This window comes from Botrytis byssoidea (assembly GCF_014898295.1).
Source record: "Botrytis byssoidea strain MUCL 94 chromosome Unknown BBYS_023, whole genome shotgun sequence".
Taxonomy (NCBI): Eukaryota; Fungi; Ascomycota; class Leotiomycetes; order Helotiales; family Sclerotiniaceae; genus Botrytis; species Botrytis byssoidea.
Genome location: NW_024065864.1, coordinates 310,981 through 336,886, shown reverse-complemented (window position 1 = coordinate 336,886; position 25,906 = coordinate 310,981). Strand labels below are relative to the sequence as shown.

The 25,906-nt window shown below is 43.5% G+C and overlaps 7 protein-coding genes across 7 annotated transcripts; 4 read left to right on the top strand and 3 right to left on the bottom strand.

The window, feature by feature from the left end:
* Positions 1–1,665: 1,665 nt before the first annotated feature.
* Positions 1,666–3,948, bottom strand: EAE97_009714 (uncharacterized protein; the record flags this gene model as incomplete). The annotated part of the gene is made up of 2 exons (XM_038880229.1): positions 1,666–3,371; positions 3,924–3,948. The coding sequence occupies 2 exons, from the start codon at positions 3,946–3,948 to the stop codon at positions 1,666–1,668; spliced, it is 1,731 nt and encodes a 576-aa protein (XP_038728935.1).
* Positions 3,949–7,079: 3,131 nt separating this feature from the next.
* EAE97_009713 (uncharacterized protein) lies at positions 7,080–9,233 on the top strand (the record flags this gene model as incomplete). The annotated part of the gene is made up of 1 exon (XM_038880228.1): positions 7,080–9,233. The coding sequence occupies one exon, from the start codon at positions 7,080–7,082 to the stop codon at positions 9,231–9,233; it is 2,154 nt and encodes a 717-aa protein (XP_038728934.1).
* An 807-nt stretch (positions 9,234–10,040) lies between these two features.
* On the top strand, positions 10,041–11,376 carry EAE97_009712 (uncharacterized protein; the record flags this gene model as incomplete). The annotated part of the gene is made up of 2 exons (XM_038880227.1): positions 10,041–10,210; positions 10,534–11,376. The coding sequence occupies 2 exons, from the start codon at positions 10,041–10,043 to the stop codon at positions 11,099–11,101; spliced, it is 738 nt and encodes a 245-aa protein (XP_038728933.1). The 3' UTR covers positions 11,102–11,376.
* Positions 11,377–11,452: 76 nt separating this feature from the next.
* EAE97_009711 (uncharacterized protein) lies at positions 11,453–12,831 on the bottom strand (the record flags this gene model as incomplete). Its single annotated transcript, XM_038880226.1, has 2 exons — positions 11,453–12,610; positions 12,706–12,831. The coding sequence occupies 2 exons, from the start codon at positions 12,829–12,831 to the stop codon at positions 11,453–11,455; spliced, it is 1,284 nt and encodes a 427-aa protein (XP_038728932.1).
* A 781-nt stretch (positions 12,832–13,612) lies between these two features.
* On the bottom strand, positions 13,613–17,042 carry EAE97_009710 (uncharacterized protein; the record flags this gene model as incomplete). Its single annotated transcript, XM_038880225.1, has 2 exons — positions 13,613–16,618; positions 16,674–17,042. The coding sequence occupies 2 exons, from the start codon at positions 17,040–17,042 to the stop codon at positions 13,613–13,615; spliced, it is 3,375 nt and encodes a 1,124-aa protein (XP_038728931.1).
* A 302-nt stretch (positions 17,043–17,344) lies between these two features.
* On the top strand, positions 17,345–19,332 carry EAE97_009709 (uncharacterized protein; the record flags this gene model as incomplete). Its single annotated transcript, XM_038880224.1, has 3 exons — positions 17,345–17,392; positions 17,500–17,594; positions 17,661–19,332. The coding sequence occupies 3 exons, from the start codon at positions 17,345–17,347 to the stop codon at positions 19,330–19,332; spliced, it is 1,815 nt and encodes a 604-aa protein (XP_038728930.1).
* A 2,803-nt stretch (positions 19,333–22,135) lies between these two features.
* On the top strand, positions 22,136–25,882 carry EAE97_009708 (uncharacterized protein; the record flags this gene model as incomplete). Its single annotated transcript, XM_038880223.1, has 4 exons — positions 22,136–22,219; positions 22,336–25,611; positions 25,666–25,766; positions 25,822–25,882. The coding sequence occupies 4 exons, from the start codon at positions 22,136–22,138 to the stop codon at positions 25,880–25,882; spliced, it is 3,522 nt and encodes a 1,173-aa protein (XP_038728929.1).
* Positions 25,883–25,906: the final 24 nt, after the last annotated feature.

Sequence of the window (25,906 nt, the reverse complement as noted above, 5' to 3'; positions counted from 1 at the left end):
GTGTAAGTTATGAAGTATAGGCGCTTCGATCGTTTGCGGCATTGTCCACTCGTTTCATAAAGACTATGCAGCAATAGGACTTGGGTGAATTCCTATTATGACTTGCACTGACTATCTCATTTATGAATGATAATAGCTGAGTAAATTAAACGCATCTAGCTCTCGTTGAAACGTCTGGCGTAGTCTTCTCGGTACAGTTGTTTTCTCAACGCCCAGATACCCGTATGATCCAAAGCCAGATACAGATTCTACAAGCAACATCTAATACTGGAAATAATTGCTTCATCACTACTTAGATACTTTCTATCTACACTAATTCTAACGAGTTCGAGTAATATTGTATCATTTGCAGCGCTTGAACGGTTATTTCGACTGACGAGTTCAGAATTCTCGAATGCTGGACCTCAAAGTCTCAAGCCGTATCAAGAATCTAACAACTAAAACACAACATCAGTAAGCTCTCTTATCACCATATAAAAATCAGGTATAATGTTCACTTGCTAATTCTTATATCTTCCACTGACTCAGCTTTCGCTCATTCAGGACGCATTGGCACTTCACATGAATAAATAAAATATCGATGCAACACAATTCAACGCATTCAAGCGTTGATGAATAAAAGATATAGCGTTGCAGCAGCAAATTCCTTTGATTCAACGCACAAGAAGGGAATTTGGCGCACGATGCGATTGATCTCTCATCCGATACACAATAGGAAGATATACAAGAAACGAACACTATCTATATCTCTTCGAATCCAACGTAACAACGTCGACATAAATTAACAAAAATAATGCATCCTCGCGAGGTTCCTCTTGTGATGTTTGAGGGATTTCCGGCTCAGAACATAAGAATGTGCTCAGAGTGAGGTTAGAGAACAGCCGACAGTAGTTATACTCCATACAAAGGATCGCCAGAATGGTTTTATAAATGTAGACTGGAAAGCCAATAAACAGATGAAATTAAACCGCATCATTCATGCCTCCATACACCTACCTGCTTTCCATCCTGAACAGCACTACGCTCCCGAGAAGCACAAGCAACTGGGCGCGCGTGTGAAGTGTATATCCTGTTTTCTCTCATTGATTTGTTTATATATTGATTTTCTGATCAAGAGGTCTTAATACAAGCATGCATATATACTCCTTCTCCTTCCCACACTCATATCTCTGATTTCGAGAGCCATGTTGGACATTCACTTGGTTTTGCATAGAAGTTAAAACTAGGTATCGTGTCATAGCGTGTTGATCAACACACATATTTCTACCTACCTGTCTAACTTGTCTAGTTCAAATCGTGAAAACTCCATGCCGGATACGTCCTGTCCTGCATTCATCCACTTCGATTATTCAGCAAGTATCTGTGATCAGTTTATGACAAAATGTAATCATCCTCATAAATAAGCTCACTTTGATTTTTATGCTCGTCTATCTACAGTATGCGTGTATGTACTCTTCATCCATTCACCCGTTGGATCATTCGTCCTTTTATCTCTCCAATTTCCGATCATCCCTCGCTAGCTCGCTTTCGATATCCATTCAATTCCATTCATCCGCGTTCAAGCACGCTTCAGAATATGCAAAAACAACTCACTCAGCCCAAATCCGAATCTATCTACTAAAAGATCCCTCACGCATAGTATTCTCTTTCCAAATCCCCATTCACTTACTTACCCATGTCCATTTTCTCTTCTCCTTCTCCGTCCATCTTTCCCTCTCCGACTTCCTCACCCCTCATTCCCCAAGCCATTATTCCCCAGATGACACGCATAGCCTCCACCCTATCTTCCCCCTTGAACAAATCATACCACTTCGTCCTCCAAATCACTGTTCTCTCATATCCCCCTTTTCCATCCCTTTCTCCATCCAGAACCTCTAGAATCTCCTTCCCAACCCTTCCCCTCAGAAAACTGATATGATGATTCAAAGAGCTAACCAAGAACACCTCGTCCCAATCCCCTCCTACACCACCCGGTTTGCCAATTGCCATGTAACGTACCTTTTTGTCCCACGTGCTGGTCGGGGGCACCATTTTGCGGTAATTTTCGTACATCTGAGATTGGCCACCTTGACGCGTTGTGCGGGGTTTCTTCTGCGGGGGGCGTCTTTCCGAAGTGATGGATTGAAGAGAAGGGAGGGAATTTATACCGCCGATTTTAGATTTGATATCGGACATAAGGGATTTATCTTCTGACGAAGAAGAAGTGATTTTGGATTTGATCTCAGACATGATAGATTTGTCTCCTGAAGATGAAGAGGCGGATGAAGAGCTAGAAGAGGTTGCTTCGATTTCTTTGCCAATAGGACCACCTTTCCCACCGCCCCAGCGAGGAACACTAGTCCACCATTTTCCCTCACCAAAGGGCTTTTCAGATTTTCCTTCACGATTCCGTTGTTGGGCCGTGAGCAGAATCGTGATTACTTCACGAGCAAGATCTAGGTTAGAGTCGAGGGGAGTGCTGAATGATGTTGACGACCGACATGAGAGAGCTGCTAAGGGTCCTTCAAGAATTCCTGCGCGAGAGGAGTTTCGGTCGGTAGGAGAACGGTATATCATAGTGATACCCATAGCGGAAAACTGAGATGGAGGGAATATGGATTCTGACTTTGGTGGATGAATGTGGAGACGAGGTTCGACACGTGGAAACGAAACGTTACAGCCGAAGTCGTAGGCGACAAGTTTTACGAAGGAAGTCGTAAGACCTTGACGGAATTCGTGAGGAAGCTGGGAACCAGTGCCAGTCCGAACGTGGGTTTGTTGGTGGAGCGGGATTGCAGCTTCACCTTCTTCGGTTACCCCGTTTTGATTCTCAGCAACATGTTCGGCAGCGTCAGAAGGTGGGGTGGTGATTTTTGGTAGAGAAGTGTCAACCCAGTAGCCCGAAAAGACTTCCAAATTCTTGTAGAATTCATACGCATTGCCTAGGCGAGCTGCTGGTGTGCCTTTTATTTGGGGAATTCTACGGACAGTGCGAAAAGCAGCTGTATTGTCAATCGAAAGCTCCCTTCGGCGGTCCAGATAAGCTTTCACTCCAGGACCTTTATTGCCATTACTTAGAAGATTTTTACTTGCTGTAGTTGCATCTTCTAAATCTTCCTCGGAGATATTTGTCCATTCTTCATCCGGGGGAAGGAAGGAAGGATCGGGTAACAACTCCTGAGGGGATACATTTGGGACGACGTGAATACCCAGCCTTTCGAAATGGGATAATTTTATATCCGTTAGCCGATGAATTGTCTGAAGAAACGTGACTAGGGGTACATCGTCCGAAGAAACATGCTCCAGCGATTGGGGTGTACTTGAAGGGAACGTGAGTGGAGTTGGTGGTGGGATGGTCCGAGGCTTACCATCAGCTGTGGTAGGTTGCGGTGCTGTGAAAGAGTCAGAATATTGAGCTTTTCTGAACATGGATCCTGTCTCGCCCTATTTCATGGGAAACTTGGATGATGGTATGGACGTTGTGAAATGCCTAGACGGCTAAATAGGATGGGTGTAGGATAAAATAAAAAGATGAAACGGAATGAAAACGAATGAAAAGAGCTTGTATAAGTTTGCAACGGTTTCATGAGATGATCAATAATATGAATGCTCATTATCAATGTAGTAGTGATCCATGAAACTCTGAAGACTTTCAGACACGCAGTGATTACCATGACCCCGGCGGAGAGGTATCAAACGGGGTGACGGTAGCTTCTATCGGGGGTATAATGAATATCTCATTAGGACCATGGATAGAGGACCACATGACTAAGGCTGGAGATTATACATTTGGAATTGAGACTCCTATCCAGACCTCATAGAGATTTTGGTACAATCTTGAGCTCAGTATGGAAAGCTTAAGAAGATAGGCAGGCACAAGGAAAAGCTCGATCTTGAATTATAAAAAGTGTATTCGAGGAGTAGAAATATATTTCAGTGCTTACCAAAACTTGCAAAATTACCGAACATAATGATGGTGATGATGATGATTATGATGATGATGACAGCGACGTTCTTCCCTTTCCCCGGATATTATCTTTTGATATTCTGAAGGGTTATTGTCCGGAGCTTTGATTCTCACCCACCCTTTAAGAACGATTAATTAATCAATCAATCAATGCAAACCCCTCGTAGAATCCGAGTGCGGAAGAATTGGTATATCCCAAAGATGTGTTATTAATATATTCGATACCAGAATGTTGATTGATATATTTTGACGTGAATATGAATATGACTGACAATTGAGGGAGATACTTCTGGTGTGAAGTCTCTTCTTCCGCTGCGATGTTGCTTGATTGATTGTTATGGAGAAAGTACCCTCGGTCGATGCTGGGGCAAAGTCGCGTGAATTATGCATATGCCATATGTTGTCGTTTCTCAATTTGCTTCTCTTCCAATCAATTGCTTGATTATAGTGGATGATGTACTCGAGTAACCTTACTTGTAATTATAAACCTGGTGAACCAATGATATGAGTATACCGTTGCTGACCTTGTCCTTTGCGGAATATGTACAAGGACAAACAAAGTTGAAAGAGTGATTTACTCAAATAGAAGGACTAGCACGAGTAACGAGTACCAGTTCCTGCGAATGTGATGTGATGTGATATGATATTGATGGCCGTCAACGATACTGGAAAGGCATAGATCATATACGTACAAACAGGCAAATACCTAGAGTTCGAGACTTGAGTTTGGAAACCTCTTCTTTCATGCCTAGGTAGTGAATTTTATACATCAATTGTAATTTGCAGCTAATCTACTACCTAGGTACCTAGTTATTCATATTTTGGGTTGAAGATCATGCTCTTTGGTGGATTTGAGCCCAGATTATCTCACAGAGGTATCTATTCTTACTCAAGTATGCCAACCTTCTTCATTCAAACTATCATCATATCTGGCAAAGCATCGCCGTTCAAGCCCCGGGTATTCCGCTTGTTCACTTTGCACCAGTCAGTATATTTATACACAACATGCTAATGAAGTAGTACCGCCGGCAATGATACTGGAAATCTGTTCTGCTCAGATACATTCTGCGAACTTCCTTTGTGCTGCATATCATATCATTTGGTCCAGATCAACAGCATCTGTAGGACCTGGCTTCTAACCGACCATGTCTTGTAACATTCCATTGAACAAATAGAACAATGCCGTTCACTACCTAAATACTATACTGTACTACACGATCCTCATACGCGGACCAGAAGATTGCCGTGTAGAGTGAAAAGTGGCCCTTCTAGACGTCACACCATAATAAAGCCTGTTATGGCACAAAACGAGTATGACCTACCATACAACTTTAAAATGCTTAAGTTTCCATTGTGACAGTTTTGTTTACTGCGGTGCTTCAATCAATTTGATACTTCCGACCATGTGTTGGTTTCTCGACTAATACCGTTGTAGGTATGGTGTAGGGTCATAGCAGTCGATTCCACAACGGAGTCGATAAGCATAACTAGAACAGAAACAAGATGGAGAGAATTAGGTTCAGGATGAGGGAATAGTGGATATATCACATATGTGGAAGAATAAGTTGCCAAGAGAGGATTACTGAGGCTCAAACAAGAAAACGTGGTAAGCCAAACGTAAAGGCAGGCAATGCGAACTTCCGGATCTGTTCATCTTGTTCCATTCTTGGGATGAAGTGAAGCGAAAGACTCTTATATCCTCTTGTCACATTCTTGGTGGTGGAAGCTCGTGGAAATCGTTGTATGCAGGTACTATTAAAGGAACGAAGTCTTTAGGCTCGGCATGCTCATATACCGGGTGATAGAGTATGATAAAGCACATATGCATTTTGTATAACATCATAACTCAAAAGTGTATTGAGAAGCTTCTGATAGTGAGTGTGCGGATAAGACTCGGAAAGATGTCTATCCTGTAGAACCCATATTTGAATTTCTAACTCTCATCAACTCTCACTCAACTGCCCAACACCGGATGATTGAATAGTTGGTAATTCAAGTCTTGTCAGTTTTCAAAAGGAAACAAATTAGATTAAATCGAAATGAAGATATATTAATATTCACCGCCAAGTGGGGGCGTTTGTCTCTTTTTGTAGGAATACAACCTCGAAGGAGTCGATTATGAAATCGTTGGGATCATCAGTACTACAATAGCCCTCTCGCTTGCAGGAAGTAACTTTCCATCACTCTTCCTCGCCCTCCCCTCCCCCTCCCCTTGGATCGTGATGACACCATACCACCAACAAAAATGTGACAATTCCCGCCATTTAATCTAATTTTTCCGGAAACACGACTAACTCGGGTAGGTAGTCAGGGCTAGTCGACTGCTAGAGGCTTGAGTCCTACAATTGGCAGCACAATTGGCAGCAGACAACTTAATTTGATATTAGACAACCTCAGTCTTACGCCTTGGCCCTTGAGAAACGAACGGATTTGGTAGCCTAGCCTATCCTATCCTTATCCCTATCAACTAATTTAGCCTTTTCTATAACTCTATTGTCACCCCACACAGGGGGGGGAGGGGGAGGGAAACGAGGGGAGGCATAAACGTGAATAGTATCATTTCATTTAAATCTTTCTTGATTGTCCAATGACGCCTAGAGAATTAGATTGAATCGAAGCCTTTTCAATCACTTTCATTGATTTCCAATTCGACATCTACATCATTTAACTCAACCACTTGTCCCAATTAGCAGCGGCAAGGCCTTTACTTATTGTGCTTACGGGGTGTTCTTACCGCTTTAGTGTGAAATGTTCGATCGATTGGGAAGCGAGTGCTCAAGAAGGCCAGAGCGTAAAACAAACCGTGTATCAGATTTGCAACATCTAACCCCTCCCCTCCCCAGTGTAACAAAAGAAAATAGTAGTCTTTCAACCGTTTTTTCTGGTGAGTAAGAATTGTTACTCATTATGCTATTGTACCTGAAGCTTTCGTAAATTTTCAATTTGTTCTTGTTATTTTCTACTTTGCATTTTCATCGTTAATTGCCGATCTCTGGTCGTCGACAAGATATAGAGTACCATTATGAAATTAACCTGAAGGGCCGAAGAGCCAATATTCAAACAAATCTCCTTAAAGGCTGATTCAATACATTCATTTGTAGCGACTGGGTGTCGCTTTTTTTTATTCGACAAGATGTCGACGAGCGCAAACCTGCCGGCAGGATTTTCAATTACTTCAATAAATGGTGTGAGATGTACTGCTGTCCCGAGGACGGCCAATACAGTATCATCAGCAATCACAGCTGCAGTTCCAGTTCCAGTTTCAACATCTACCTCTTCTTCTTCGTCTTCTTCTTCGTCTTCTTCTTCGTCTACGTCTATCTCCTCAAGTTCGACTTCGACTTCAACATCAACTCCGGAGAGTGCCATTCAAACTCCGCAACCAACCTCAACTCCGGTGAGTGTGGTCCCAGCAGTCGCGAGCTCACCGGTGGCTGTTGCCGTGGGAGGACCAGTGGTACAATCGTCAAGTACGACTACGAGTGCAGTTGAACCAAAACCAACTCCACCAACCCCACCGCCACCTCCACCTCCACCTCCACCTGCACCAACCCCAGTAGCTACCACCTCAAGTGCATCCCAAACTCAAACAACTTCAACAAGTATCAGTACGACAACATCACCTAGCCCAGCGTCTAAAGGTACGACGCCAACTGAGTCATCAAGTACTTCAATAGCAATTGCTCAAAGTCAGATAAGTACTACAGCTACATCCAGTCATGATCCTGCAAGCCATGATCCCGCATCCCACGATCCCAGTGTCGGTCATGCAACTTCAGTCGTAAGCGCAACAGCATCTTCAACGCAATCGGTTGAGTCTACAGCTGCTGGTGGAATTTCTTCGTTGGGTCGTCTCATGACTGCACCTGTAATTGGGGGAATACTAGGCGGAATCGGTTTCCTTGCATTAATAGGATTGATCATATTCTGCTGTAGGAGAAGAAGAAAGTCAAAAAGAAATTCTCTCCTCACACCTCTGACAAACGGAACTCAAGACCAGTTCTATGATATTGATAAGAAGGCACAAGGCCAGTATTACGATATCTATGATGATTCCGTAGGATCAGCGGGTCGAGGTACAAACTTTAAAGCACAGATAGGGGGTGCTGCGACAAACTTTGGCGCAGGTTTAGCTGGCATAGGTTCTACTCTTAAGAATCATGTTCAGCCAGGAAATAAGCCAACTGTGAATCTTGATAGAGGGAACTCACAATTCTTTGAAGGTCCAATTCCATATCATAGCAGGAACAACTCTTCGGCATCCGCACATGCATTGCACTACGCTGCAAAAGATCGAGCAGATGACTTCTCGAATAAAGTTAAAGGTGTATTTCGAAAAACTCAGAAAGAGGAACAGGATCCTTTTGCAATGGCACGCGGAATGTCGGAAAGGCAGGACTTTGGTAATCTGATGGACATGGATGATCGTAATTTATTAATGAAAGCTGAGCGTCGCCGTCTTTCTCTTTCTTCAAATTCGGGCTCTGGACAAATGTTCGGTAGTTTGGGGTTAGACTTCGGTATTCCACAAGATCCGTTCGCGGATCCTGCTTCAAGAAACTTGAATACCAATCCATTTGCGGACCCGAACAAATGGGATTCTATTTCTCGGCCTGGTCCTGCTATTCCGAGGACCAGTACATATATCAGCGACGTCCGCCGTTCTCGTGGCGAGTCATTAGACAGTACTACTCGAGGTCATAAGAATGCACCTAGCAGTGTCTATGGGCCGGCTGCATATCGCACTCCAAGCATCAGTAATGTATCACGGTATCCCTCGAGTATAGCACCCAGTACAGAAAGCTTTCGTGATACATTATACTCTACAGCTTCCAACATCAACAATACACGTAGAATGGCTGGGCGATCTGACCCCTTTGACCTCGAGCGACCAGAGCTATGGTTACCAATGTTGGCAAACAATGTCCCAAAATCAAATAGCCCTGCAGTGTTTGAATGTGGTTCCGATTTGTATCCCGATCCATTAACGATGCCCACATTTAAGCCGGGTCAGGCGCCAGTAGTGCCAATCCAAAACTTTGTGAGCAGCGACACGAGAGTAGCAAGTCAAGGTACTTATGAAAGCAAATACAGCAGTAGAACATCAATGGGTGAATGGGGGGATCCAGGTCCAGATATAGGGAGCGGACCGAGCAGTCTGGCTAGCCAAGGGTTTTATGGTATGAATGGAAACATGAATCAACAATGGGATTCGAGGAGAAATGCAGATAATGTTAGCCCGATGAGTGCCATAAGTAGTAAGGGAGGGGTTGGAAAAGCTAGATGACGATGGCAATGAAGATGAAGATGAATATGACTTTCTTTTATGGGATGGACCTTGGGAGTGTAACCAAAATATACCATTGGGAGTCCACGTACCATTCGTTTAGTATGGACTGGAACTGGAGTTAATTGGCATTTGCAATCTTGAGCGATGTAGCGAATATGCGATTGTGTGTTTATATTCAGGGAATGTAGGATGAGAAGACGGGAGAAGACTTGTACAATAGAAGAAACCCATTTCAATCTGGGAAACGGGGTGTCTATCCCAGGCGAGGGAGAGAAAGAAAGGCAACCACCACAACATACTTATTGATTCATGGAGTAAAGATCACCACATACGATATTAGTTATTTATAGTTGAATAGTTCCGAGGAGATTTCATGTATATTCTTCGTATTTTGTTTTGTGTAGATAGATAGATAGATAGAGTCAACTCTATCTGAATGAGTGTATGAATAAATTTAGTCGTGCGTTTCCGTGACAAATCGTTATTTTGATTCTCCGAAACTATACTTACACTTTGGAAACAAAAGGTGATGGAAGATCTAGACTGAGGAGACGAGACGGGAAACTATTGAGTTCCTCAATTTCATTCCGACAACCTAAGGCACCAACACCCCACTAGCGTCGGCAAAATCTTCACACAGCAGCCCTAACGAGCAACAGCAATATCCTAAAACCTCAAGTTTCTTTCAACTTCCTTCTTCTTTCTTTGGACGACCAAGCCAATTTTTTCTCCCACCTCACCGTCTCTCCACCAACACCCCACCTCCTCTTTTCATTCTTCACACATACCCACGATACGATAAATATGGGTGTCCCTTTTGATTATGCGCCAGACAGGCCTGAACACATCGATGCTATCCTCAACGGACTCGATCGTTATAACCCCGAAACAACAAATATTTTCCAAGAATATGTAACGCTGCAGTGTGAGGAGAAGACCTATGACTGCTATGCTAATTTGGCGCTTCTGAAACTGTGAGTTGGGAATCTTTTTTTTGTTCCGTCTACAATTGCTTCTCTTTTTGGTTGGGTGGAAGAATGAGGGGAAGAGTAGGAGCTTAAAGCTCTTGACACATACGCTCAATGAATCCCATACTCGAGAAAGAGAAGATTTACTATGTCTAAATGATGAATGAACGTTTAACGTTCCCTATTACCTGAAACTTTGGAGAATGAATCCCTCCATTTCATGAAGTTTATTATTAGCTCTATCTGAAAGACACGATATACATTATTCTTTAAACTGTCGCAAAATATCAATTGGAATTCGTAACTAATGTATCATACCAAAACCACAGTTACCAATTCAACCCCCACCTCACCAAAGACGAAACCATAACCAACATTCTCGTCAAGTCCCTTACCGTCTTCCCCTCCCCAGACTTCAGCCTCGCTCTCCACCTCCTTCCACCCCACATCCTTACACCTATCTCAGCCTCATCATCTCTCCCCGCAGCAGGAGACGCTCCTCTTTCCGAAGCCGTACAAAAGCTCGCAGTTCTCAACACCCTCCTCTCCTCCGCAAACTACAGCCAATTCTGGTCAACCCTTGATTCCGATGATTTATACGCCGATCTCATTGCCGATGTAAGTGGTTTCGAAGAGCTGGTCCGCATCCGCATCGCCTCGACGATTTCCCAATCCGTGCGCGAAGTAGCTAGTTCAGAGCTCGAGAACTGGCTCGGAATGAACGGTGAAGCCTTTGAGAAATTCATCAAGGAGGTATGTGGATGGACTATTGAAAATGGCGCTGTCATTGTACCATTAAACAAGGAGAATGAGGCCAAGGGAACCGTGGTCAGGGAAAATGTCAAGATGGAGCAATTCTCGAGGGTAATCAAGAGAGCTTATGAACAACCTGCTTAGGTGTGCAGGGGTTAGTAATTATGAGATATGCTTGTATGCAAAGGGATAATGGGTTGGAGGTTGGCGTTATATCAGGGTGTCCTTGAGGAACGGGAAAAGATGCCTACTCTCTATCTGTTTTGCATCTCCCTCGATGACGAGGATCTCGAGAGGAGTGGCTGGCTTCTAGACGTCGCATAGATAGTAGCTGCAGCGTGAAATTTTGCTTCACTGTAAAACGCACGCGAAATCTGATGCAAGTAGCCAAATGAAATAAAAAAAGTCAAAGCCCCAAACTATGCTTCATTTCTCATATGGTATTCGCAATAATGACTATGTATTTATGACGTCTGAACAACCTCGACTCGTCTCCTATTTCTTCCCGCCTAACTCTTCCCATTGCACTCCCGCCCATTCTTCTACGTATCCCGTCTTTCCACCTTCCACCCAGCTGGGCACACAATCCTTTTCACAAACCCCTAAAATTACCGTCCCCCAATCCATCCCATCCAGGCCCTTTTCCTCCCTTTCCAACTCCATGATCGCATGGGGTGTTACCTGTACTTCAAATACTCTCCCGGCCCCGCAATTCGCACAGCGCGGTATCTTCCAGTTTCCACTGCCATTACTAACTTTAACCTTCTCATTTCCCTTCCCAGCATCCGCAAAGATCTTTCCCACAGAATCTGTTTTAGAGTAAAGAAGAGGAGATCCACGGAATTCATAACGGATTACTTGTTCAGGATTTTGGGAAAGACGATCGGCGAATTTCTGGAAAGTCGTGTCGTGCGTTGATTCAAAAATCTCCTTGTCTTCCTTTCCGCCAGATGATGAGTCGGGCGTGTCGTCTACGATGGTAGCTTGAGGTGGTGGGGGCAAGGGCTCCTTATCGAGGGTCTCATAGTCGGCATCTACGAGGTAGTAAAGGGGATACGGTGCTGGGAGGTTGGTTGTAGGCCATGGTTCGTTGGGTGGAGGGGTTTGAGTCGCTGGTTGAGATTGTGGATTGTTGAGGGAGAGGGCAGATGCAAAGGTTTTTGGAAGAGTGTCCTTTGTGGTTTCTGAAGATGTAGGTTCTGGGGTTTGAGGGGGTTTTGCAGCGAGTTCAGAGGTAGCTAGGCCAGCAGCTGCGAAAGGATTTGAAGGTGTGCTGCCGCCTGATGGTGTAGAAAAGGGATTTGAGCCCGTTGCGAATGGATTTCCGGATGTTGATGGCTTGGCTCCAAATAAACTCTCTCCTATCCTAGCTGCTGGCTTTGTGGGCTCTGACTTTGGTTTTTCTTTCTCCGGTTCTCTTGATCTTGGCTTACTTGCAGGTTCAGCAATTCGTGTACCGCGCAATGCGCGAACACTTCCTTCCTTTCTCCGACATGTTTTTCGGCGACATGTTAGGATGTATAGACGGCGTTCATGATCGGGGAAGTGAGAGGGGAGATCGGCGTTCAGTTGGAGGATGAGAACCATGAGGTCGTTGCAGATTTTGCATTTTGCGAGAGCGGCGGATGGAGGCGTGGAAGGGTCAATCCAAGACTGAAGTAAGTGTTAGTTGTTTTTCAAATGGCAATTGAAGTGGAATAAACTGTAGGTTTCGTGATTTTCGAAGAATTGTCCAGGGGAGAACTTACAGGCTCACCACCTAAATAACTGATTGTATCATCTTGAGGTTCTTTCCCGGCATAACCAAGTAAAACATTGGTTTCTGTGTAGTCTTCTTCCTCACCTCCAGAAGAGTCGCTATCATATGGTGGCATTGTGACACGAGTTATCACTAATATGCAACAAAAGTTTAAGAAAGAATAACTAGAGTATGAACCGCTTGAGTAAAGAGTTATGTAAATTAAAGAATGATATGTAAAATCTTCCACCGATAGATTGATTGCCCCGCCATAACTTTTTTACCCCCACCTGAACTTTTTTTTAAGCGAGTGAGTGTAAGGCTGAAGGTGCGGATTAGAAAATGCTTGGGCCAGATCAGCTCCCGGTGAGCTCTGTAGTTGACTGGTAATCCCCGGTGAACTTTACTTTTCCACATTTGAATTGACCCGAATGGCTCATTGAGTCCAATCAGTTTTAAATGTTGACGTTACATGATTTTATCTTAGTTTGAATTCAAAAAGAAGCTTCGACGCTTCATACCAGAGTTTAAAGCTTCTCTATTGTAAGTCTTTAATTTGTGGTGATTGAAACGTAGAATGGAAATACTACGTAGGTAAGGCAGACTGCTTGTCTTGCGACTGCTAAGAGTCACTCGACCTGGCATTTTTCAAAGAAGGAAATTCTCCATTACTGGCGAAGATTTCTCAAGTTCTCCTTATTTGCAAGTCACATCGTTCGATGGGAAATGGGTTTCAAAATGATCATTCTTCATTTGTATTGTACCTAATGGGCTCAATTATCCAATCAGCATCAATGGCTATTGCTCAAGACCATGTAAACCCTTACAATATGACCATCATTCTATACTTGGGTATCATCTAAGAGATTTTTATCTTCTTACATTACATGTCCTTGGAGTATTCAAAGCGTCTTCCTTTAATGAACTTCTATCCTAGACACCATATCACCCCCCAAACGAGCGATCTCCGCCAACATCGCTGACTGGTTGATTTTGACATTCTTCGCTTCTTCGTCATCCCCATCGTTCTCTTCAGGTTTTACTGCATATGCCAAGTTCACTTTGAAAGCTCTAGATACATTCGTTTGCGGATTCCATAGTCCTCCAATTCGAGAGATATCTGTTGCACTACGGAAAAAGACAATGCTTCCACCGTATAGATTCTCCAATTCTTCGCTGAACATTTGAAGGGGTTGATAGTCGACTTTATCAATGTTCAACTCTGACTGCACCTCAAGATTCTTGAAGCGATGTGAATCCTTTGCTTTCGAGGTACCGGCAGCCTTAGGATTCAAGTGAATGACAAAATTATAGTCATTTGTGGATGTTGCAAAAAGTGATCTGGTATCCAAGTTCAACCCTTGGTCTTTGACGACTTTGCAAGCTGATCGCGCAAGAGCGGTCATTCTTGCGGCTACCATTTTAGAGGGCCCCTTGTCAGTGAAAGCGGTTCCGGTTGTGTCATGATTCGATGCTGCAAACACAACAGTGCGATTCATGCCTGGATCAATTTTTCGCCATGCCTCCAGCCTGGTATTCAAGGTGGAAACATCTTTATCTGTCATCGTACCGGTGAAGTCTACGATTAGTGGAGTGGAGCGCCAATCCCATTTCGAAAGGAAGAGCAAAGTGCGTAAAAATCCAGACATAGCACTCGATGGCGCCTTCCACGGATAAGGTTGTAGAAAAGCTCGAGCTGCCAAAAGCTCGATAAGCTCACCACTGACATGATCAGAAAGCATGTGGCGGTCAAACCATTTCTTAACAAGACGAATGGTCGGTGATAGAAGAGGGAATCGAGTACAATGTGTTGATATCGATTGCGTATGCAATGGGAGCTGGATATTAAACCTTTTATAGATGGAAAGTGCTGAAGCTGCATCTTCTCGCGATCGATTATCACTGGACTTATCTTTGACCTGGCGCTCAAGAAGCGTTTGCTCTCGCTCATTGTGAATTCGAAGGCGAAACGTGGCGCCCGATGGATAAAACACATCCAAGAAAGCACAGTTCTGCAGTGATTGATCTTCATTCTCTATGCCAAGTCTCGTGATTATGGCATCGTTAGACTCGACCAAAAGCTCGCCGATCTTGAGAAGAAAAGCAATCTTAGTTCTTTGGATGGCAACAACATCATCGGGCCACCTACCAGATCCCTCAAACTGAATCAGCACATCTGCTGGGACATTTAAAGGCTGTCTAGGTGCAAATAAGGGAAGGTCAATCGACGAAGATCGCAATTGTGGATCTACTGCGGAAAGTTGTTTCAATTGCAACGGCAGACTCTCCATATCTCTGATATCCTTCTCGAAAGTATTGTATGCCTGTCTGAGGACCTCAAAAGCTTTAGAGCTATTTCCATACGAGGGTAATAGTTTCTCAAAACCCTCGCCAATGAAACTCAATCCCTTGCTTATCTCGGGTCCAAAGTGTCGCTTTATAAGATAGGTGACAATATCTTCAAAGATGGAATAAGTTGAACCAGGCGACCAGACTAAACTTTCAAGAATACTTCCATCTTTGAAACGTCTCAGCTCGGCCTTCTCACCCCAGAACTTCTGAAACTTTAATGCTTTCTTCTTATCTTCCGCGGGCGGACCATGGTCAACGAGACGACTTATATTCGATGGGTCAAAGAGAACCGCAAGATTCAACGTCTGGTCATTATTTGTTGACGGCCCCGAGCTCTTAATTGGCCAAGAGGTTGTTTCGATGGCCTTAATATCTAATAGCTTGACCCTATCAGACAAGCCCTCTTTCAAGGTAGCGAATACACGGTTTGCAAAAGTGGTGGTATGAATCTTATGATCGCAACTGGACACACCATCTTTTTGGACGGGGATAGGAATGTTTACGATGCAGTCATATTTCTGCAGGATCTGATCGGCCTTTGTGATGAATGTTGCCTCGAACTGATCAAAAGTAGAGTCATTGAGCATCGTCAATGAAGTTTTTGCTTCATCACGCAGTAATTCGTATGAAAATGGTGTCATTTTGTACAGAATATTGACGCCTCTTGGGCCATCGTAGAATACTGGGATGTCAGATTTCGCAATCTGGAGATCTGGTGCCTCGTAAAGCACTGGCTTTTTAATCAGATCAGTGGTCGATAAATATTGAACTACTGCCTTGAACATTTGATAGCTGCTATATCCGGGAGATAAAAGGCTATGTCCTCTGGGACCACCTCCTTTCAGCAGCAGGGCTGTCAAAGCGGCCCACTCAAAGTGTCCTAACCCTCCCTGAGGTATAGCACTGCCAAACCCTCTCTGTCGAAGCCAAATTCTGCCAAGCAGACACGCATCTTTGAAACCTTCCGATATCTTGGATGCATTATGGAGCAGTTGAAGATATGATTCGAAGTTACAGTCCGCGCTCAAGGACGAATTGTAAAATGGTGAAGGCTCCGGTGTGGTGGCATCGTTATCCGCTCCTTCTTTAGGGCGAATCGAGTTCTTTGTAGGGCGTAGCTTGGCCTCTGCAAAGCAGCCATGGGCAGCAGCAGGTATGATATGTACCTCAAATCGCGAATTTGGATCCCCTTTTGTGCTAGCTTTCCATCGAGCTACTAGGATAGGATGTAGGCTATTTCCATTTAAAAAATCATATTCCAATGTCAAGTCTGGCATTGAAGTACGAAGTCCAGCCGCGATTGTTGCCAAATAGTACGCCCTCTTGTAGAAGTATCTATAATTAAGATAGTCTTTCTCTTGGAAAAGTGACTTCGGCATGTTCACAATCATATCGACACATAAAGGTTTTTCGGACTTGACCATAGTCCCCAGAGCATAACTCCCAACAACATTGATACCAGATGGTTTCGAATATACAAGTTTGTAGGCCGCATTGTTGTCGGGTTTAGGATCAGGGAAGGGGATCGCAATTTTGTGAGTTTTGGAGAATAATTTAATGGCATCGGGAATCTATAAAACGTATATAAGCAACTAGCAGTGATTAATTACTGGGGATAAAGCTTACAAGAAGGGGTTCATGATCTTCAATGCCTTCAATCGCATTTTTGAGCTGGTGTAATGCGGATTTTATTCCAGCAGCGCGCTTCTCATAATTTGGTCGCACTTCATTCAGCAGCTCATCTACTTGAAGTTTGAACATACTTGACTTATAAAGACCGCCAGAATATAGCGCAGCATCCTGGTCATCGTGTCGTCGTTTCGCAAGCGCATGCTTGGGTTTCGATTGAATTGCATCCGCATCATCAGATGAAGAGGCTTCATCTGCCGAAGCATTCTCCATGTCGACATCTTTTACCTTTGGCCTTTGAGATTGTGGAGCTTCATCATCACTTGTATGTTCTAATTTGCGTCGTTTTGTGGTAAGAGGTGCCATTATGGTGATATTGTTAATGCACAAATGTTGACAATTTTCTCTCTTCTCTCTTCGTACGAGTCTTTAGAATTATATTTTTCAAAAAAAGATGCGAAATGTCTTAGCCCCAACCACTAAATTTAAGCTTAAATTTTAGAGTCCTCTTATCCTGAATCTCCGATAGCGGATACGATCTTTGATTGCACAATTGTTTCGCATCGTTACAAGTGGGATTCTTAAGTTAAATTTACAAAAAAAACGGACTTCTACATTTATTAATTTATTTCAACCATAGCCCTCCGTCCTCACGTCAGAAACTCAAAATGTCTGTTATCGAACTTGGAGAGTCCGTACCTGCCTTGACACCACACGTGAGTATTTCGACTTTTATTTTTAATGTAGCTATGAAGTAGCAATAGCGAAAACCCCCTTTCTCGTGAGGCAATTCACATGATTCATATATCTAATAGTCTTCTAGGCCACAAGTGTTTCATTACCAACTTGGAAGGACAATGTTGGTTACGAAGAGGGTGACCAAAGGGTTTTGGAGAAATTGACCACTGGATATCCTCGGTCAGTTTACTTTAACTTTCGTCAATTTTTCTGACTCAACTGACGCCGGCTGGTCTCGTGACTCAGATTCTTCATTCACAAACTTATCGTTGCATTCGCCGATGATATCGTCAAAGCATATGGCAGTCAAAATGAGCAGGCAATGCTCTTTCCATCGCCTAAGACTGCTAGGAGTTGTGTGGCATTTATGCTTTCAAGAGACAAGTCGATATCTCCAAATCAGCTTAGTGTAATCGACTTAGTCCTTGAGCGTAATCAAACCTCATCAGAAGTCCTCACTAAGATTTCGCCTTCTATTTCTGCTGTTTTATTCGCTAAGGAATTGTTCCCAATTGCGAAGCAATACTGGCAGCATTCTGGAGACGGTGTTTCTAGCAGAAGAGCTGAATTTTGCCACACTCTTTTCCAAGAAGGATTACTAGTGAAGAAGACAAGTCCGCCAAGTCCTAAGGATGGTGGCAAGCTATGTAAAGGTCCTAAAAGATACCAGAAAGGCTCTATAGACAAGACATCTAAAAGCCACAACGGCTCAGGTGTGGGCGACAGCCATCACTCCCCTATATCGCCGATAAACTCCGAGGCTCGGGAAAGCTCGCAGTTTCTAGAGGAACGTTTTGGCCGAAATCTTGACGTTTCTTTCGTGGACAATGCAAGATCGGCAATTCGCCGTCGGATCGCAGGATCCCTGGTTGGTGAAGTTGATTTGTCTGAGACTCCAAGCACAGACATGGCCTCCAATATGCGTGGAGTCGCCGAGCTTTCCGAGGACGATGTTTACCTTTATCCTTGCGGCATGAACTCGATTTATAACGCACACCAGCTGCTGTTGAAAACCAGAGGCTCTTTGAAAAGCATATCCTTCGGTTTCCCATATGTCGATACTCTTAAAATCCTGGAAAAGTTTGGCCCCGGCTGCAACTTTTATGGCAACGGCTCTTCCGAAGATCTAGATGATTTGGAGAAAAGACTGAAAGCAGGAGAGAAATATCTCGCTCTATTTTGTGAATTCCCTGGAAATCCAATGCTAAATTGTCCGGATCTAAAACGAATCCGGGCATTGGCAGATAAATACGATTTTGCTGTGGTGGTTGATGAGACCATTGGAAATTTTATCAATGTTCATGTTTTACCATTTGCAGACATAGTCGTCAGCAGTCTCACGAAGATCTTCTCGGGAGAATGCAACGTCATGGGCGGAAGTGCCATCTTTAACACTGGTGGAAAGTACTATCAATCCTTGAAGTCTGTGGCTAAAACAGAATATGAAGATAACTACTGGGCCGAAGATGTCATGTTCATGGAACGGAACAGTCGTCACTTTGTATCTCGCATTGAAAAAATCAACGACAATGCTGAAGTTATATGTGATATACTTCGAACCCATCCATTGGTAAAGTCGGTTTACTACCCCAAATACAACAGCTCGAGAACTTTCTACGATGATTGTCGTACACCGAACGGAGGATATGGTGGCCTTCTTTCATTTACCTTCAAAGAGATGCCTCAAGCAGTCGCATTCTATGATAAGATTGAAACTGCGAAAGGCCCAAGTCTGGGAACCAACTTCACATTAACATCACCTTATGTGATCCTAGCTCATTACTTGGAACTGGATTGGGCGGCGCAATTTGGTGTACCTGCGGAACTCATTCGGATCAGTGTTGGTCTTGAGGATGCTAGTGATCTGAAAGCGAGGTTTGCGATGGCATTGAAAGCAGCAGAAGATACAACTGCCTGATGACTTGTATGTAACATTATAGTTCAGCCTGCGTGTGATAGAAAGCGTTCGGTACATACGTTTCAACAGTATGGGCCACTTTATTCAAGAGATGTAGATAGAACAGCCTAAAACTATAAGATCTTGACACAACAGTATAAACAACTTTTAGGCATAATTGTAAGCAGTATTAAATCGATTATTCTGGAAGAATTGTAGAATTAAAAATGTGCATTACCGTATAAAAAGTACCTACCAACTAGGTAGGTATCCATGAGTGAGTAAGTGGTATGCTTCGAAGTAATCAATCCAGCGACCGTAACCGATTTCCCCACTATGTGCACGTCCCTACTACGTGCACGACTTTGGAAATATCAACATTATGGCTTCAAACATCGATGATATGCCTTTAGAGGCTCGTATAGAGCTTGCATTAGATCATTTGAAAGGGGTTCAAGCTCCTAAATACACCCAGACAGCTAATTTCTTCAAAATTGATCGATCCACGCTCTCCCGGCGGCATAGAGGTAAAACCACCTCGAGAAAACAGTTCCTCTCCGATACGAAACAAGCGCTTTCTAGTGATCAGGAGGAGGTTTTAATTGATCAAATCAACAAGCTGACACAGAGATCTATCCCTCCTACAAGCCGCATAGTCAGAAACCTTGCAGAAGAGATCCTAGGCAGAGAGGTGGGAAAGAACTGGACTAGCAATTTTGTCAAGAGGCATTCAACACGTCTTAAAAGTCGGTATCTCCGTTGCATTGATAATTTGCGTGTGAAAGCCGATAATGTTGCTATATTTGATTACTTTTATGATCTGGTTTGAGCTATTTTCTATTGTTGTTGATCTTTATTACCTAAAACGCTCTTGCTAATACCCCTCTTTTTTTAATTTAGTTGATAAAAGTGACCATAAAATACGATATACGGCCGAGAGATATATACAATTGGGACGAGAAGGGCTTTATGATCGGTATGGGGAGGACTATGAAGAGGATAATGAGTGCTAGCGCCTATAATAGAGGCAGAGTGACAAAAGCTAGGCAAGATGGATCAAGAGAGTTTATTACTCTACTGGCAGCTATATGTGCTGATGGGACAGCTCTCCCTCCCGCTCTTATTTATAAAGGAGACTCAGGGGATCTACAAAATACATGGGTTCAGGATGTAGGGGAGAAGGATAAAGCCTATTTTGGAGCCTCAAGCAATGGGTGGTCGTCGAATGCTTTTGGCCTATATTGGCTTATAAACGTATTCGACCCTGCTACACGTCGAAAAGCAGGTGGAAGATATCGTCTACTTATTGTCGATGGTCACTCTAGTCATGTCAATATGGAATTCCTTTCAAAATGCGATGAATTAAAGATTATTGTCTTAATTCTCCCCCCTCATTCTACACATCGACTACAGCCTCTCGACGTTGGAACCTTCGGTGCCCTTTCAACGAATTACAGTACATTATTGAATGATTTGATGCACAATAGCGGGGGAATTGTTGGTATGACAAAGCGCATGTTTTGGGGCATATTTAAAAAGGCTTGGGAGCTCACTTGTACGAGGCATAATATCTTACGATCCTTCGAAAAAACGGGCATATATCCTATGAATAGGAGTCTTACGATCGACTGTATTGCTCCGGAAGCTCCTTCTACGCCACCTACATCATTTAAAACTCGCAGGGATGCTCTTGCTACACCGTATACGTCAAAAGCGATGCGTAGAATGAAATTAGAATTTCGTCGCGCTCCCACCCATGAGATCACTTTAAAGCTTTTTAAGGCTGCAACTACATTAGGAGCTGAAGCTTCTATACAGGGGCATAGATCTAAAGGTTTAGAAGAGGCTCTAAAGCTTGAAAAAAGGAAAAGAGCTCGTTCAAAGCGTTTAAATCTCATTGGAGAGGAGGGGAATGGTGCGTTTTTATGGTCACCCTCTGCTATTATTAAAGCTAGAGCGTATCAAGAAGATAAAGCACTTAAAGAGGAGCAAGAGAAGGAAGCTAAGCTTCAAATAAAAGCTGAAAAGAAAGCTGAGAAGGAACGGAAGGAGATTGAGACGAAAGAGAGAGTATTGCAGAGGGAGGTTGATCGTCAGATTGCACGTGATGCGAAAGAGGAGGTTAAAAAGACTCTAAAATCAACGAAATCTCCAATCAAAAGAGATAAAAAGTTCCCCAAAGCTTCTTCTACTATAGATCTAACATCAACAAAGACTATAGAGCTCTCTGATGCTGTAGAGGCTAATAATTCGAAGGAGAAGGAGGAGGAGGTCATATTGCGATCTAGTAGAGGGCGAGCACTACGAGTTCCATCGAAATTCAAAATCTAAAGATTTTATTATGCTTTTAGATAGTATTATATCTTGTCATTTATCAATTAAATTGCTAGCTCTTTATCTTATAAATTGGAATTGTTATTAATTTTTAAAGTGATTCAAAATGGGTGATCAAGATCGTGCATATAGCAGGGACGTGCACGTAGTAGGGAAATCGGTTACTTGACTTGAGGACCAATTAAATTCCAAATATTTCTTATCTCTTGAACCTCGAAATAACTAGATATATCCACATTGAATCAAATCAAGCTTCAAAATATCTGGAAGAATTGATTGAATTTGTACATTGAGTTTGGCCGGATTGTTCATTTAACGGCAATTCAAGCAAGGTATGCTGATTGGGAAAGCTCAATTCACTGGCGCGATTTGAAGCTTATCAGGTGCTCTCGCGTGTTTGTAACTTATCTTCAACGCGTCGGATGGCTGAACTTGATTTATTTATTTTACAACTCGACTCTGACTTTTATCAGAGCAACCAAATCGCCACATGGCTCCTCTAAAGCGTGCAAGACACGATGAGGGGGATGTTATTGCAACTGAGAGCGCAAGATCGGCCTTGCGTCATGATAATGTGCGTAACTTTTGAACACCTCTTTTGCGCCCTTGGATATTAGCAGATGTCCTCCACCTTCTGCCATACCTCCAGAATTACTATCAATGCACACAGATGCTGACATTTTATCTTAGCAACGCAAACGCGCCAAAATCTCTAATGGTGGATCTTCCTCGAGATCATTGCAAGTCCGCGACGACCGCCCCTCCAGTTCTTCAGACGAGGCCAGCGATGATAACGAGAGTAATGATGTCGATGATGGCGATGAAGAAATGACAGCTCCCCCCGGAACTCAGTACGAAATCATTCGCGATGCTGGTTTCAAACATTTGGAACACGCGGAACACGATGATTATATCGCTACTCAACAACTTCTTGCCAAAAAACAAACCCCTCTCACCAATCGCGCCGCCGAGAATTCTATTATCGAGGAAATTCAATGTGTGAACTTCATGAACCACAAAAACCTTAAAGTTCCCTTAGGTCCGCTTATCAATTTCGTCGTCGGGGAAAATGGAGCTGGAAAGAGTGCAGTTTTGACGGGCATCACACTCTGTCTAGGAGGAAAGCCTAGTGCGACGAATCGTGGAAGCAGTATGAAAAGCTTAATCAAGACAGGAACCGATCGGGGAATGCTTCTTGTCAGATTGAAAAATGAAGGTTCCGACGCCTATCGGCCAGAATTATACGGAAAGTCGATTATTATTGAACGTCATTTCTCGGCCAGTGGTAGCACTTATAGAGTGAAGAACGCAGCCGGTGGCGTTGTGACTAGTAAGAAGGGTGACATGGATGATATAGTGGAGTATTTTCAGCTTCAAGTTGACAACCCAATGAATGTTCTTACTCAAGATGAGGCGAAAACCTTCATTACATCTTCTACCCCGGCCCAGAAGTTCGACTTTTTCAGGAAGGGCGTACAACTCGAACAACTTGACAATGATTACAAGCTTGTTTCAGAGAGTTGTGATCAGATCGAAGTTCTTCTTAATGAAAGCATGGGTGATCTCGAGGCACTGGAAAAACAGGCCGAGGATGCAGAGGCAAAGAAGAAAATTTATGATCAGCATCAAGACATGAGAGTCGAGAAGAGAGTTCTCAGAAACCAGTTGACATGGTTTCAAGTTGACGAGCAAGAAAGCGAACTGGAGGAGCGCAAAAGGACAGTGGTGGAAACACAACGGAAGATTGAGGAAAAGGAGAAGATCGTAGATGAGAAAGACCGAGCCTATCAGACACTCGATGCTTCAGTTGAGCGAGCTTCTGAAAAGGCAAGAATTCTTGGAGAAGAGCTTGTCCCTATCAAAGACGAAGAGCAAGAAGCCAAGTCGAAGGCTGAGGAGGCAGACTCGGAGGTTAAAAAGCTCCACCAGGAACACAAGGAGAGTAAGCTGGAACTCGAAACAGCAAAGCAAAAAGCTCGAACCATACAAGGGGAAATCGATGCCGAGCAGAAGCGTATTGAGGATGCCAATGGTGGATCTCTCAATCGAAAATTCACAGAGATCGAATCTGCCAAGACGGAAGCTTCGCAGGCTAGAGCCGAATTTGAGAGGAGTCATGGAGAAATGCAAGAATTGGTAGAAAGGAGTCAATCTGCTAAAACTGCACTTGAAAGAGAGCAAGGGCCCTTGGCTGCGAAGAGAAAGGAAGTGGAGAGCTGTAGGAACAGACTAAGAGAAATACAGAACGAACGCCCAGATCGAATACGCATTTTTGACCAGAAAATGCCTGAGCTACTTCGGAGAATAGAGCAAGATCAAGGATTCCTCCAAAAACCTGTTGGTCCTATTGGTCTCCACGTGAAACTCCGCGATCCTAAGTGGTCCGATATTCTCGAGGTGACTTTTGGTAACGCCTTGAATAGTTTTGCCGTTACCAACAAAGCAGACCAGAACAGGCTTCAGAAAATGATCTCCTCAATGGGTATACTTCGAACTCAGATTTACATCACGAATCCCAAACCCATTGACACCGCAAACAACGAGCCGGATCAGCACTTCATGACCATTTTAAGAATGTTGGATATTGATAGTGAAATTGTGAGGAATACATTGATCATAAACCAAGCAATAGATCAGGTATTACTGATAGATGACTTAGAAGAAGCAATGCGCATCATGGAGCCTAGGTCTATGCCTGCGCATGTCAGACATTGCTTCACTCTCAATCCACAAAGAAGAGGCTGGGGAATTCGCCTGTATTGCAATGGCCCTAACCATCAAAATAGTGCTCAGGACTATGTGCCACCCTACCGGTTCAAAGCTCGCATGAATACAGATGGTGAGCGCCGGATTTTCTTGCAACAGGAAACATTGAAACAGTGTCAAGCTGAAGAGTCGAGACTTGCAAACAGTTGCCGTACAGCTCAACAGCGTGTTCAAGAGGCAGATAGGGCAATCCAACAGCACAAGGTCGCCCAAGGCAGATTGAAGATTCGCTTACAAAAGGCCGAAGAACGTGTTGAATCATTAGAAAATGAATACAGCAACCTTAACATTGAGGATGGCTATCTGGATTCCCTAAAAGCACAATTGGAGGAGGCAAATGACAATGTTACGCATTACGAAAATGCTTATGGCGCTACTACTCTTGCAAGGACTGAGTACAATACAACGTCTCTTGGCTGTAAAAACGCCTATAGAGCCGCCAAGAAACGTGTTGAAAGTCATGAGAAATTGATTGCCGACGCAAATCAAAAGGTCAAAGCTAAAGAACAGGCACGCGCTATAGCACTCGGGGAAAAGAATGCTGCTATTGCGCAAGTTGGGGTCTATAAGGATTACAAACGAGAAGCCGAAACCAAGCTCGCAGATACGGAAACTCGAGTAAAAGAATACATTGAAGCAGCAACGCAGATATGTGCCAGAATTCCAGTACCGCCACAGGAGACCAGAGCTAGTCTTGAAGCGAAGTACAAGAGTATTACGGATCAATTAAGTCAGTATAGCAGAAAGCTTGGGGTCACAGAGCAAGAAATTATTGATGGCTATGCAAAGGCTCATGAGCTCTTGAAGAGCTTCAAATCACGCCGTAAACACATGGAAGAATTGCTTCGTCTGCTTAAGTATTCTTTCTCTCTGCGCATGAAGCAGTACCGCAGTTTCCAGAGACACATTTCTGCCAGATCTCGTATCAACTTCAATTATCTGCTGAGTGAGAGAGCCTTCAGGGGAAAACTTGAGATTGATCACAAGAACAGATTACTGGATGTCCATGTCGAGCCTGACGAGACAAGTAATAACAAGAAGGGTCGACAAACCAAGACACTTTCGGGAGGAGAAAAATCGTTTTCGTCTATCTGTCTACTTCTCTCTCTCTGGGAAGCTATGGGTGCCCCTCTTCGCTGTTTGGATGAGTTCGACGTTTTCATGGATGATGTTAATCGGGATGTGAGCACTAAAATGATCGTAAGTTACAATAAGCTCTACTCACGAATTTCTGATATGCTAATGGGTCGATAGATCAGCGCTGCTCGACGCGCCGTTGGCAGACAATTTATCTTGATCACACCCAAAGCCTTGGGAGCTGGTATTGACAAAAATCCTGATGTGAAAATCTACAAGTAAGTCCCTCAATCGCTAGTCTAATTCCCACATCTTCCTGCTAACATATAACAGACTTGCAGCTCCGAGAGACAGGTTACAGAAATCTATTCCCGAAGCGATAAATCCCGCTTAGCCGAATTTTATTGTAATTTACTTG